Genomic DNA, 15,254 nt, shown 5'->3' on the forward strand with positions numbered 1-15,254 from the left:
ACATCCAAGTTGCTCAATTTATTTCTGGAATGGTTTCTACTAAACTAAACGTCATGAGCCCAACAATTATTTTTAGCAATGTCTCTCATAAATACATAAGCTCGTAAATTAGTACTGCGCAGACCCCCATAATTTCCAGTTTAGTCACTAAACCTGTTCGATTAGGTTCTGAGTGAGTTAATTCGATAATTGGTCGCCAGTAGCAGTACATACGTGTATATCGGTCAAAGCTTGGCAATTGCATAATGAGGCAAAACTAAGGCAGTCTTAAGGCGAAGATCACCACCAGGCGACGCGTCGCGACGGCGAATTGAAAAGCGATCGAGGTGAGACACGGAAGTTATATAAGATCGGCGATCAGTGATCAGCGAACAGCGGCTGCTGTGGCTGCAGCATTTTCCAGCATTGTCGGTGGCACAGCCACAGACTATAGCCACAGCCACAGCCTCGAACACTGTACGTTGGTCACAACAAGTTTTACAAGTTTTACCAGGAAATTTTGCAATTTCCCTCTGGTGGTTGCTTTCACAGCCGCCAAAACTGTTGCGGCCACCGCAGCTGATGGCTATTGCTTCGGCTTCGACTGCAACAGCGCCCAGCGCCGCCGCTTAGAAATAATCAAAGGCGCTGTTGAAGATCCATAAATAAAAAAATCAAAACATAAAATGAAAAGTGGTGAAAATTTGCCATCCATATGAGCACATACATATGCATACATATGTACATATGCATGTGTGTATGTTTGTACGCATGTGTGTGTGTATGAACATCAAATAAATCAAGTCAATAAAATGTCGAAAACATGCAAAGGAGAGCAACAAAATTGAAATGCAAAATTAAAAAAATACCCGTATATATACATATATTTTTTAAACTTGTGGCTCTACGTGACGTTTGTGAGATCAACTCAAAAGAAAGTGCAGATATCGGAGTGCCAAAGTCTCAACCAGCTCTATTTTACAGATGCGCTAATATCACTGCAATAATAGCTATACAACTAAACCAATATTCTTCGATTCCGAATAATACAAGTCCGCTTCGACCCTTAACGTTAAAGAGAAAATAGATGCAAGAAACAATTTTTAAGTTCCACAAACGTTTTTCAAAACAAGTAAAAAAGCTAAAGTCGGGTGTCCCGACTTTGAAATACTCTGTACATATGTTTACAATAATTATAGAAAATAAAAAAAATTAAGAAAATAAAAAAAAAAATTTGATCGATTTTACCTCTCTCGGTATTCGAACTCACGTAAAGGGTGTATAATTGCACATTTACATAGCAATTGCGTTTGTGTGAGTGTATGTATGCCTATGCGCATCAATTCGTGTCTGTGTAAGCATTTTCGCAGTCAACCAAACAGCAACATCAACAACAGCCGCGGGCAGCGCTTGAGCAGCGCTGCAGCAGCGCTGCATCAGCAAATATATTTATGGCTATAACTTCTTGTTAAATCGGTCTATCATAATGAAATTTGGCATACGGACACATAATAACTAACTGGGGGTATTTCCAAAGTTTTAGTTCGAAATTCCAAGAATTACGGGAGTTACGATTTGCGGGGTAGAGGGGGGAGGGAGGGGAATTCCAAAATATACATTTTCTGCGTATTCACATAAGGCATCTGGAACTAAAATTTGGTGTTCCTAGGTCTTATAGTCTCCGAGATATAGGCGATTATACGAATGGAAAATCGGGAAAACCCCCATAGGGGGGAAGTGGGGGGGAAAATCAAAAAAATAAAACAAACTCGTATAGAATACACACATAACGCATCTTTGTGCAAAATTTGGTGTCTCTATCTCTTATAGTCTCTGAGATCCAGGTGTTCATACGGACGGACAGACGGACAGACAGACAGACAGGGCTAGATCGACTCGTCTCGTCATGCTGATCAAGAATATATATACTTTGTGGGGTCTGCCACGCCTCCTTCTGCCTGTTACATTTTTCAGCTCCCGCAAACCTAATATACTCTTGTACATTTCATGTACAGAGTATAATTATAGCTTTATAACTAGTCCAACATTCTTAGATTCTGATTCGCTTCGGCGTCGCGTACTCCAACCCAGTTGATTCCTTTAAGTTAAAAGTGAAAATAGATTTAAAAAATTGTGTTAAGTGAATAATACAAGTCCGCTTCGATGGTGCTTAAATCAAGCCCCATACTCCAACCCAATTGATCGCTTAAAGTTAAAGTGAAAAAAGATTTTCACATTTTTTTTACGTTTTCCAAAATTATAGCTTTACCAGTTGATTCCTTTAAGTGAAAAGTGAAAATAGATTTAAAAAATTGTGTTAAGTGAATAATACAAGTCCGCTTCGATGGTGCTTAAATCGCTTAAAGTTAAAGTGAAAATAGATTTTCAATTTTTTTTAAGGTTTTTCAAAATTGTAGATTTACAGCAAGTACAAACACACGTAGATTTAAAGATCATGTGTTCTATTATGTCTGATGTATATTGTGCGCACTTAAATTTCGAGTTATTAAAAAAAAATATACATAAAATATTCACGTAAAACTTTTTTTTTATAATTATACAATATTTTCCCCACTTTTTTGTCTACTCTTACTCTAACAACAGTATTAAATGATTTTAATAAAGATATATTTTGTAAATGCACATCATATTTATTTATTTGGAAAATAATTTTCCAATATTTTTTGTTATTTATAACTATTGACGTTATTCGCTATTTAAAACTTAGGATGATATTAAAAGTCAGTGAGAAATAAATTATTGAATACTTACTTGACACATACTTCACGAATATATACTTGTATGAGTATGTCAATGGATTTTAAAACAGACTTGGTAATTCTCGTCAATGTCTGTTTATATTTAACATTTGAAAAAATATTCGACTTAACTTTTACAAAATTTAAAAGGCAATATATTTCTGGAAAATATCAATCAACTACAATAAACTTCAAGTTAAAGTTGGGATAATATTAAAATTTAAAAACCATTTGTAATTTGACGTGGATGCGTTATAATTATCATTATAATAATTAAATATAAATTGATCAAAGATTTAGACTCTGTTTTGAATATTATTCATATGTTAATCAGTAACTGAATATGTTTTCAGTTAAATTTATGTTAATTATATTTGATTTAAATACGAAATAATAGAATATTGAATTAAATATGAAAATATAAATTTTTTTTCCACAGTCCTTAAAGCAAAGCTCATATTGCAATTCACGTTAGTTAAAGTTGTTTGAAATTTGTTTTAGAATGCACACTTAGTAGCATCTTAAGAAAGCTGTACAACTAACCCCACATTCTTACCCACTTGTTAATAATGCAAGTTTATTTCGACAGTTCTTAAGCCAAGCCCTATACATTCGAAAACAGTCTGGACCCAGTGGAACGATGAGAACCCAAGGCGAGCGCAGAACTGGGACTTAAGAAAATGCTAAAACGTTGAAAGCAAGACCTTAAATAGTAGATTGAGCAGCAGCACCATTAAGAGGAAGCCGAACACAATATGTTAATGAGCGTGCTCCCAGCTGATGGCCATGCATGTGTGATACAATGGAGAATTGTAATACTATCGAGTGTTGTGTGTGTTCTGCTGTTTGGGCTGCCAAGCAGCATGGCTGTGGAAAACAGGACTCGTGTAGCAGCAACAACAACACGAACTGTCACAGATCGAGAATTCGCACCGCATCGCTTCACGAGTCGCAACAACATAACCATATTGCACGAAGTCAATAATGAGGAGCCACCGATCACGTTGAATACGCACGAAGTGTTGCCGTTGAAGCCCTTTAAGAAGAAGACCTACAGGCCGCTGGAGAAGACGGCGACGAGCAACCTAGAGTATGTGAAGCCGCAGCAGCCATTAAAGGAGTTCGAGCTGCATCCGGTGACATTTGATTTCAATTTGGGTGATCTGGAGGATCTGGAACATGAGACCATTAAGAAGGGGGATCTCAGCAGTGAGGAACAGCATCTATTGCACATCGATGAGGCGGCTGAGATTAGTTACAAGCCCAATAATCCAGATGACGGTTTAACGGAGCTTCCTACGGTCTCAATACCAACCCTAGAGGTGCTCAGCACAACTGAAGAAGCCATATCGACAAGGACAACAACAACAACAACGACAACAGCCCCAGATACTCACATATTGAAAATATTACGCAACAAGCCCGCCAAAAAGGGGCGTGAGCTGCTCAAGCAGCAACAATCTGAAGATGATATGCAACTGAAGACCTTGGGAAGCACCATTAACAGCATCAGTCGCTATTTGGGCAACAACTCGACGGCCAGCCTCAACACATCCAATGCGGAGAGCTTATATGGTTCGGCCAACTATTTCCAAATCGTAACGAACCTCTTCGATCATTTCTACTGGCAAATTGCCGAAATTCGCACCAATGTCCGCACCGGATGCGGTCTCGAGATGCAGGCCTATCTCACGGCCCTTCATGCCAGCTACGAGTGGGCACAACGAGGCAAGTTCTGTGGCACTTTAATGCCTTTAATGTCTGAAGCATAAATGTTCTAACTATAACTCTTTTAGCCTACGATGCTTCGGGACGCTATCGTGGCCAATTATTCTTTGGCAATGACAAGTGGCTGGGCCAGTTACCCTTCTGCCATGAACTGAATCGACAACAGCCCAGCAGCGGCGAACGCAAGCACTTCGAGCTGGAATTCTTTGTGGCTAACATTGTGCTACATCTACCTAAGCTCAATAGATCGGTAAGTTGAAGGACAAAATAACAGTGAGAAGTGCTCTTCCTTTCTTATCTCATTGGGGTTGTTTAAGACACCAATTCTTGGTTGATCTGTCGATTTATTGACTGAAGATGCTCTGATTACATTCTTCTCGGACAGTTTCTACTTTCATACACACTTTCATCTTTTGTTAACTAATTCGGATTATTAACTTAGAAACTTTTCGTTTGAGAAATTCTGTGAGAAGAGCCCTCCCTATCGTACCCAAATGAGATTTTCTTTTCTTGGTTGATCTGTTGCTTTGACTAAAGATGCTCCAACTACATTCTTCTGCGACAGTTTCTACATCAACTGTTTTCATCTTTTGGTAATAATTCGCGTTCTTGACTTAGGAACTTTTATTGAGAGCTATAAAATATTGTTCTGAATAAATGGTGGAGCAAAAAACGCTCCGAATCAGGAGCATTGTACGGATTCTTGTGGATTTTATTGAGAGCTACAGGCCTATAAAATCGTATACTAAACAAATTATGGAGCAAAAGCTGCTCCGGAACAGAAGCATAGAATGGATTCTTGTGGATTATATGATTGGTTGGGAATTCTTAAGGTGTCTTAGTATTTTTTAGGGTTTCTTTGGATTTCTTCGTTTGTGATTTATAGACACAGATTTACAAAGTGCTTAGTTAAGTTTTGTGCTAAGTAAATGGAAGGAACCTTCGACTTCTTAGAACGTATTCATTGGTTCTTACTTCTAATGAATCCCTCCTTTTAAAAATATAACTTTCATTGCAGCAGCTGTTGCTGAGCTTGGGTGAGTGCCTGCCGAAATCATGTTCGGCCCATGATGTGAAATCTATACTGGCGTTGGATCCCTATGCCCGTATGCTCACCGTTCTGGGGGCACACAACGCCTCCGTCCAGCAGCCACCCGTGCAGGTGCTTCAGGTGCGCACCGTGCCGGGCCTCTATAGTTACTGGCGCGAGTTGAAATTTCAAGTGTTCATGTGAGTAAGAAGATAGCATGGCAAGCGTAAACGTATTTAATGAGCTCTATTATTTGCCCTGCAGAAGCTTTCTTTTGACACTATTGCTGATCGTGATCCTGGCCAGCTGGTATCAGCTTAAGATCGATGAGCGTCGTCTAGTCGCAGCCCCCATACCGGCCATCAGTGCGAAATGCGACATGCCAACTAAGAGCGGAGACTATGAGTCCTACTATGGCAAACCTTTTGAGCTCTTTCAAATGCGTCCGCTCGGCAGTAACGGGATTGTGAGCTCAGACAATGTCCTGGACATGGATGTGAATGGTAACAGGCAGCGTGGCACAGCACAGGAAAGTGTCACAACGGAATCCTTGCCAGCAGAAACTGGGGCTGGACCAGTTCCGGTCGTCAGTGGCCAAGCGGTGAAGCGTCACGAAAAGACTGAGATGACAGACTATCAAGTGGAGACCGGCAGCTGCACTGGCGTCGCTGGCACTTACGAAGCGGAGCAGCCCATAGGTTAGCACTCTTGTCTCTTACTTAACTGAACTTATTACATATCATCTTATCTAATTACATAATACAGCTCTACATCAGCAAATTTTATTGTGCTTTGCGTTTCAAACAAATGCCAAGACCATACTCAACATTGAGAAAACCAAGGAGGTGGGTTAATCATAAATATTGTACTCGTATCTGATCTTCATGCATTTCAATTTTTCAGTCGTATACATCTTGTTTGCATGGATTGCGCGTATTCTCTGTGCTTTGGACCATGATGGTGCATACATATTTACAAATATTTGCCATTGGCGAGAATAAAGTAGTATTGATCTCCCTTCCAAGTATAGTCAATTATGAATATTTGTGATCTTGCAGTTTGAACGCGTCATCACCGAACGTTCTGTGTGGTATCAAGTCATAGGCAATGCCACATTCTCTGTGGACTCTTTCTTCTTCATCAGCGGCCTGCTGGTAACATTGTTGTATCTGAAGCAAGAACGCAAGCATCCCGCAAAGCCCGATGCCTTCATACAGCGAACTTGTCTCGACACTCTGATGATGCTCCTATATCGTTATCTGCGCCTTACACCCGTCTATCTTTTTGTCGTACTCTTCACTGACTTTGCAGTTAGGTGAGTTGGTTATATATGTACATATATACAAGTAGTGCTCATCAATACTGTGCCAATACTTCCAAATGTACGATTTGATTTTGAAACGAAACTTCTTATGTGAGGATTTTGTCTGCTGTCTTGGCAACCTTTTCTGTAACAAATCCAACTGCACGGTTGTGTGATTTTCGGCGGACTCTAAGAATATTTCTGAGGCTTTGAAAGGTGGATCGAAAACTATCGGTGACAGGGGGTTTTCTATCAATTTTTAAACGGGTTTTAAAAGTATTTATAGCAGTTTTTCTATCAATTTTTAATTAATTTTCTATCGGTTCTTCTTACCGGACTTTTCTATCCAATTTCTATCTATTTATAGCGGGTTTGTTTCCATTTTCCAGCATATTCTACCAATTTTTAGCTGGATTTCCAACTTTTTGTTGAGTTTACTACCATTCCAGCATAGAGCTATAGTGCAATTTGATATCTCTAGCTCTTATAGTCTCTGAGATCTAGGTGTTTTATGTCTATAATTAGTAATAGTAATTTCTTTAATTGTGCAAAAACCTGACAAAAGGAATCGTCTCGACTTGCCAATTATTTATTAATTATGATTGCGTCTTCCATGCTTACTTCATTACCTTACATTTTTTGAGAGAACTCGTACGCTCTCCTGCTTTTTTGATTGATCTAACAGCGCTCTCTTGGTCTTTTGCGACAAGTTGGGTTGCTCGGCCACCCAAACTCTAACTTGTTGGTACAAGTATGTCTTCATACAACAGACTCAATACACAAATGTAGGCAAGTTAGCAAACTGTTATACAACACATTCGGCAAGTTCTGTAAATTGAGTCTTTTTTGTGTGTATCTGTTATGTTATGGTGACATTTTGTCTGCTAATATAAAGGCCACTGTTAGTGAGAGCTATTCATACGTGTATGTACATACTTGTACATACATACAACACATTCGGCAAGTTCTGTAAATTGAGCCTTTTTCATTCCTTTTTTGTGTGTATCTGTTATGTTATGGTGACATTTTGTCTGCTAATATAAAGGCCACTGTTAGTGTATGTACATACATACATACAGCTCATTCGGCAAGTTCTGTAAATTGAGCCTTTTTCATTCCTTTTTTGTGTATCTGTTATGTTATGGTGACATTTTGTCTGCTAATATAAAGGCCACTGTTAGTGTATGTACATACATACATACAGCTCATTCGGCAAGTTCTGTAAATTGAGCCTTTTTCATTCCTTTTTTGTGTATCTGTTATGTTATGGTGATATTTTGTCTGCTAATGTAAGGCCACTCTTATATTCATACGTGTACATACATACGTACATGAACAAAACATCATTAATATAAATCGCTGCGTACTTACATTTTCATACTGATTAATTGCGATTGCTTTACTATAACTAAAAATTATTTTTAAATTGAACACCTTTACTTCTTTGAATCACATTTACAAACACTTAAAAAAATAAAAACAAAAATTGAGGCACTGCGCAATTATTTGAAATCACGAACACATACATACACACATATAAGTATTTTCGCATTAATAAACACATATTTTGCACACTTTACACACATTTTAATATGTACATATGCTTTTACATAATTTTTCTAATATTTAAACTATTAATTAAACATTTTCTGAGACTTTTCTGCAACTGCATTGCAGCTGCAAGCAGAATGCTCTCTCTTTAAGAACATAAAAGTGGAGGCAAGGAATCAAAATAACTGTAAATCCGCCCACGCGCTTGTCATACGTATTTTTTTCGTGCTTATTTTCTCACATTAATAAACACATATTTTGCACACTTTACACACATTGTAATATGTACATATGCATTTACATAATTTTTCTAATATTTAAACTATTAATCAAACATTTTCTGAGAGTTTTCGGCAACTCCAAATAGAAACGGCGCGACGCGTTCAACAGGTCGTGAAAAACTAAGCCTTGCATTGCAGCTGCAGGCAGAATGCTCTCTCTTTAAGAATATAAAAGTGGAAGCAAGGAATCAAAATAACTGTAAATACGCTCACGCGCTGGCCATACGTATTTTTTTCGTGCTTATTTTCTCACATAAAATTGTTGGTTGATCATTTGTAACTTTTCAAAATGTTTATATAAATCAACAAATTAATTTAATTAAAGGGAAATTCTAAGAATTACGGGAGTTATGGAAAATCGCTAAGGAGAGGGAGGAGAGGGGGCAGGATGGGAAATTTTAAAATATAAATTTTCTGCGTACTCACATAAGGCATCTTGGAATGAAATTGGGTGTCCCTACAGTCTTACAGTCTCGGAAATATACATACATAGGTGATCGTGCGAACGACTTTACGGAAATATCCCGTTAACGGGGGGAGTGGGGGGGGGGAAGGGGGGGGAATCAAAAAATAAAACAAACTTGCAAAGCGTACAGGTTTGAAAATGAAAAATTGCACATACACAAGTATTTCTTTAGAGATAAGGAACCAATCACCTATTTTTGCATATGATTAATGTCTTTTTTTACACGGTTGTTTCTGGAAGCAATCTACCGTGTAAAATCAGAATCAGAATGTACATATACTATTGTACATTTAATGTAGAGAGTATAAAAGTGAACTCAAATGAAATTACTCCAATATAACCACTAAGCTTCACTTCTATCGCGTGTCGCCCTGCCACACAATTTTTGATCAACAGACATGGTTTGGATGCGTCGGTATTCCAACCGCCCATGATGCGCCCCAACGCCTGCCGCCTCTACTGGTGGCGCAACATTCTCTACATCAACAACTATTTTCCCCAGAAGGAGATGTGCATGATGTGGAGCTGGTATATGGCCAATGATATGCAGTTTTATGTGATGGCCGCCTTACTTCTGGCATTCTCCAGAAAGTAAATAAATTACATTGAAACGGCATTTATTTTGAGTTGCTAATCCATTTGGTTACTTGCAGATACTTTAAGGCCGTGACGATAACACTCATTGTATTTTTACTGAGCTCGTGGGCCATTTCGGGTCTCATCTCCCTAGAGCATCAGTACACACACAAGGTGGCCTTGCCCTTTGAGTCCTTTGACTTTTTATACGATAAACCTTGGCAGCGTGTGGGCGCCTATATCGTGGGTAAGACCTTAAACACAAGGCATCAAATGAATCTTTTCTTTAATCCATAACTATTTGCATTCGCAGGTATGTTTGCTGGCTATGTGCTCTACAAGATTAAGACACCGCCAATCATTTCGACACGCCTCAATGCACTGCTTTGGATCGGTAGTCTGGGCCTGCTGATTGTCGTGGTCTTTGGCGTATGGGAGGGTGAACTGAGTCCCGTAAATACTGCCTTTTATGTGGGCGTTGGACACACCGCCTTTGGCTGTGGATTAGTCTGGATTGTGCTCTCCTGCTGCTGGGGCCTGGCGCCCACAATCAATAGCATTTTGTCGTGTAGGGTGCTGTGGCCGTTGTCCCGTCTCACCTACTGCGCCTACCTTATTCATCCCATCATCATGTTCATTTGCTCCTCGCGCATGAGTGGCACAGTCCATTTGAATAATACGATGTTAATGACCATATTTCTGGGCAACGCAGTCGTCTCCTTTGGCTTGGCCTTTGTATTGTCAGCACTATTCGAGGCGCCGGTCATTCGGATGCTCAAGATATGTTTCAAGAAGTAGTACAGATGCGCTTTCTTCATCTCACACAGTTTTCGAAGTCATCTCTTAACTGTTGTCCTCTCTCTCTCTCTCTATTTTTCTGCGGTACAAGCCTTAAAGAAACCTGCAAGTCATAGCGATTCTTCAGCTCTCCTTCTTTTGCCTTTCCCTACACAGCTTAGTTTCATTTGTCAGTTAGGGAGAGATTTTCACATGATTCTTGCTCTTCTCACCGCAGCTGTCCTACATCTCTTAACTGTCTCCCTCTCTCTCCCTCTCTCTCTATCTCTCTGTTTCTTTTTTGTGCAGTAGAAACCTTAAAGGTGCAAGTCGCAACGTTTCTTCAGGTCAAGAAGAACTCCATATTCTCAAATCTTTTGCCTTTCTCTACACAGCTTAGTTTCATTTGTCAGTTATGTAGAGATTTTCACATTATTGTAATCAAATCTAGTGTTGATTTTTAACCCCATTTAGTTATTTTTTTTTTTTTAATTTTAATTCCCTATAAATATATGTGTATGTATATATATAGACAACTGTTAATGTTAATACGAGTATAACCCCCGTTGATAACGTAGTCTCTAATTGGTTTTGTGTATGAGTGCAAGTAATTATGTAAATACATAAGTATATATGTGTACAACAACAGAGTCTAGTTTCATTTTAGTGTCAGAGTCAACTATATAATGAAACAAAATTTATTCTATACGTGTATTTGCGTAAATTATGTAAAATTAAATATTCTCAAATTGTATACGAGTAAAATGTTTTACTCTGGCTTCCCTAAAAAACATAGTAAGTTTTGCATTTAAAATCATTATCCCATTCAGTTCATATTATTCATTACAGACATACACGGACACGAACACACAGATTAGTTAAAAACATAGAAAATATTTTAGGCAAAGCCTAAAATTCAAGTTCAAAATTTTCAGTACACATGCAATTTTAATTTCACGCAGCTCAGGCTCAGGCGCACTTACATCTCGGACTGGCCAAGATGTGTGATACCAACGATAATGTCGCCAGCAGCAGCTGCAAGGCGGTTGCCACTGAAGCAAATTTGAATGTGAATGTGAATGTTGGTCCCATTGCCAGCGGACACGATCAAGCTGGTTTCTCGTCCGCTAGACCGAGCTGTGAGGCGCCCAATACCACCCCACTAGACCCCATTGCTCCGGCAAAGTGTTCAACACGGAATGATCTGAATGCCGCCGTTACCGAATCCAATGACGACTCGGAGCCCGATGGTGTCACACAGACAGGCACCGATATGGAGGAGATGGAGAGCGTCACCGAAAGCAGTGTCCAAACCGAGAAGCGTAAGGAGTCCAGATTCAAAAAATTCAAGCATAGTGTGGACTACAGTGGCTTGGGCAGACTAAGACATCTTGTATCGAAAACATTTGGCGGCTGGATAAACTCCGACCGGAACACACCCAAACAGCCACCCAGATCCATTTGCGGATCGATACCACCGGCCATTGCCCAGAGACCGCAGGAGGATCGTGTCATTACAAATCTAACGCTAGATGGCTTGGCTGAGCATTGGCGTCGATTTGGATTCGAGAATATTGTCACTATAGCGGGTGCGGGTATCACACGAGCCGCCGGCTTGCCCGATTTCCAAGAATCATCCCCTGCCCTTGACCAATGGCTGCAGAGATATGAGCTTCCCAATGCAAAGAGCGTGTTTGATCGCGAATTTTTTAAGCACAATCCGCGCCCGTTCTTTGCGCTGGCCAAGGATCTCTGCTCCGGTAATTTTGTCCCCACCATGTCCCACTATTTCTTGCGCCTCCTACACGAAAAAGGCCTCCTTGTCCGTCACTACACCGCCAATGTCGATGCCCTCGAGCATATGGCTGGGGTGCCGCATTTAAAAGTACTCGCACAATATGGTGCCATCTTTAACTGTCATTGTACGCAGTGCCGGAAGTTTTATTCCCACGACTGGTTGCGCGAACAGTTGGCAGTTCAAGATGTACCCAGATGTGAATACTGCAGAAATATCGTTCGGCCCGATATCGTCTACTCAGATCAGCCATTGCCCCCCGTTTTTCGCACCTGTCCCGAAGTAGACTTTGCCGAATGCGATCTATTGATTATTATGGGCGCCAATTATAATGTCGAACCATATACCACACTACTTAAATGTGTCAGTCCCCGCTGTCTGCGACTTATAATCGACACGGATCCAGCGAAAAAAGAATTCACCGGTGAATCTCCGGTGCATTATGGCCAAGCATCCAACACACGGGATGTCGTCTACCAAGGTGAATGCGATGATGGTATTACGGAGCTAACGAAGGCCATTGGCTGGGACAAGCAGTTGCGAGATCTGATTAGGTATGAACGGGAGCGTTTGCGGCGAGAAGCAAAGAAACAGTTGGCGAAACAAACAGCGGCTAACGCAAATGCATATGCAAGATAGATTACTTATGGACACGGACCTGGAGCAAGCTGGGGGCGAGTTAAACACATAATAGACCTAAAACACCACTCACCCAGTAATAGTCCGAATTTATCAAAGTTCAATCACAATAAACTACAATTAAGAAAATTTAAACAAGTATTTGTTTCTATAAGCCATGATGTATATTAGTAGTACAGGCGTCTCTGACATATTACCCTACAATCTCTGGAAATGTTGATCATTTCATTTTCATAAAAATATATAAAAAGTTGTTTGGCATTCAAGTAAGTAAGCGAGCTCATATAGCGGCGTTGTTTCAGTCATTGATTCCACAGAGACCGGTTAAGCTACATGGGCTTAGGTTATGTTAGGAGGGATTAGGTTAGGCTAAAAACGATAGGGCGAAGCTATGGTCAAGTTAGGTTAGGCTTATATTAAATTAAGTTCTGTTAGGGTATACACATTTTTTTGGCATTCAAGTAAACGAGCTCATATAGCGGCGTTATTGCAGTCTTCGATTCCAAATAGACCGGTTAGGCTACATGGGCTTAGGTTATGTCAAGTGGGATAAGGTTAGGCTAAAAAACATAGGGCGAGGCTATGGTCTAGGTTAGGCTCATATTAAATTAAGTTCTGTTAGGGTATACACATTTTTTTGGCATTCAAGTAAACGAGCTCATATAGCGGCGTTATTGCAGTCTTCGATTCCAGATAGACCGGTTAGGCTACATGGGCTTAGGTTATGTCAGGTGGGATAAGGTTAGGCTAAAAAAACATAGGGCGAGGCTATGGTCAAGTTAGGTTAGATTAAATTAAGTTATGTTAAGGTAAAGCCATGGAAAGAAGACGAATATGGATAAGCAGGCAAACGGATGTCCGACCCATTAATAGAGCTGTAGCGAGACAGTGTTCAATGCAGCAGTGGCAAACCCAATGGGTCCAAGTGACCACTGGGAGATGGAGAGCTCGGCTAGTTTCCGAGGTGAACGCTTGATAGGATGGATAGGACTCCACTCCGAAGTAATGCCAAAGAAGTTCCAGAGTGGAAAACAGTCCTAGAAGGAAGGGTTTTAGTGGTTAGGACTTCTACATACCTCTCTGTGATGTCAGCTCGGAATAAATCCCCTCCTCACTAAAAAAAAGATAGGTAAAGTGTGGTTCAGATGCGTTAAATCAACCGTTCTCTTCGGCCAGAAAAGGTCCATGTAGGGAAACTAGATGGGGTTCGGAATGAACATGACCTCCAGCTTGGATATTGCCGAGAGCTCGCTCAAGAGAGAGGTCTTCCCTGACAACCTACTGCCCAACACACAATTCATTTTCTATATAGCTGGATCAGAAATGTGTAAAACCTTAAGAGAACGTCTCTAAAGTATTTCATATAGTGTTTTCACATACTCTCCTTGGCATTATTTCTAGCGGTTATTCCATATTCACACTGTCAATATTTAATTTCACTTTTTTCCTATTTAACGGGCAGCACTAGTTTTATTCTTTATCGGACAACTCATTTAAGACATTACGCTTCCATGAAGCAGTCGCCTGAGAAAGGCGTCATCCATTTCAACATTGACAGTGGCATAGCCAGCATCTTGCAACTCCTGGTCCTCCTCTTCCAGAACGAAATAGGCACAACTGGTGGCTAGAGTGTGGAGCTCGTGCTTCGGATACAGAACTTTTGTGGCATCGCGTCGAAACAAATTGATCGCCTCGAGTACATCGATCTGCCAGCGGGTACAACTATCTAAAGTGTCCTTGCACCCCTGCACCTTCTCACTCAGCTCCTTCCGGCACTGTCCTACTGCTCTCTCCAGCTGCATCAGCAATCGCCTAAAGATGAAATTGGCAAACTGACGGCGTCTCTTCTCATTGAAATGCTTGCGATGTAGCGTGCTGAGCTGGAAACATGCTAGGAATATGTAGATCAATATGAGTAGCTGTGCAAAAATGAAGAGGACGAGCATCATCAACAAAGAGTCCTCGTCGAAGTAGCCCAATGAAGATCTTGTCCAGCCCAGCATGTACCTATCATTGGGCGGGAACTTTGGCATGAGAAGTGCCCCCAACATTTCCATTTGGACAGCCGACAACTTGCCACTGGTGTCCAGAGACCTGCCGGGATGCAGCCTAACCAGCCGTTCCTCTTGCCATACACTGAGCCGCCTCAAGGAATTTGTCGAATTTCCGAAAAGGTTGTTGCCCGAAAGTATTTATGTCAATGCTGTCAATGCTATTGTTGATGCTGGCATGTTGTAACAGACTACTGGATTGATAAGCACGTGCGATGCAGCCCCCGACCGAATGCATCCACAGCTGTTCCCAATTTCGAAAAATTCCGAATCTTTGAAATAATGTCGGAATATGCATTCCAACTCTTAGAAGATAATT

General features: G+C 40.5%; 3 protein-coding genes across 3 annotated transcripts; 2 read left to right on the forward strand and 1 right to left on the reverse strand.

The window, feature by feature from the left end:
• The first annotated feature begins 3,601 nt into the window (after positions 1–3,601).
• LOC115629634 lies at positions 3,602–10,909 on the forward strand. Its single transcript, XM_030526135.1, has 10 exons — positions 3,602–4,466; positions 4,535–4,716; positions 5,488–5,696; positions 5,761–6,194; positions 6,262–6,341; positions 6,400–6,498; positions 6,555–6,811; positions 9,494–9,688; positions 9,751–9,920; positions 9,987–10,909. The coding sequence occupies exons 1-10, from the start codon at positions 3,602–3,604 to the stop codon at positions 10,469–10,471; spliced, it is 2,976 nt and encodes a 991-aa protein (XP_030381995.1). The 3' UTR covers positions 10,472–10,909.
• A 541-nt stretch (positions 10,910–11,450) lies between these two features.
• Positions 11,451–12,884, forward strand: LOC115629635 (NAD-dependent protein deacetylase Sirt2-like). The gene has a single exon (XM_030526136.1). It carries the CDS (start codon positions 11,451–11,453, stop codon positions 12,882–12,884), a length of 1,434 nt encoding a protein of 477 aa, XP_030381996.1.
• A 1,493-nt stretch (positions 12,885–14,377) lies between these two features.
• LOC115629636 lies at positions 14,378–14,941 on the reverse strand. Its single transcript, XM_030526137.1, has one exon. The coding sequence runs from the start codon at positions 14,939–14,941 to the stop codon at positions 14,378–14,380; it is 564 nt and encodes a 187-aa protein (XP_030381997.1).
• Between the last annotated feature and the right edge of the window lie 313 nt (positions 14,942–15,254).

The sequence above is a fragment of the Scaptodrosophila lebanonensis genome, unplaced genomic scaffold (genome assembly GCF_003285725.1).
Source record: "Scaptodrosophila lebanonensis strain 11010-0011.00,11010-0021.00 unplaced genomic scaffold, SlebRS2 tig00000161-arrow-arrow-pilon, whole genome shotgun sequence".
Taxonomy (NCBI): domain Eukaryota; kingdom Metazoa; phylum Arthropoda; class Insecta; order Diptera; family Drosophilidae; genus Scaptodrosophila; species Scaptodrosophila lebanonensis.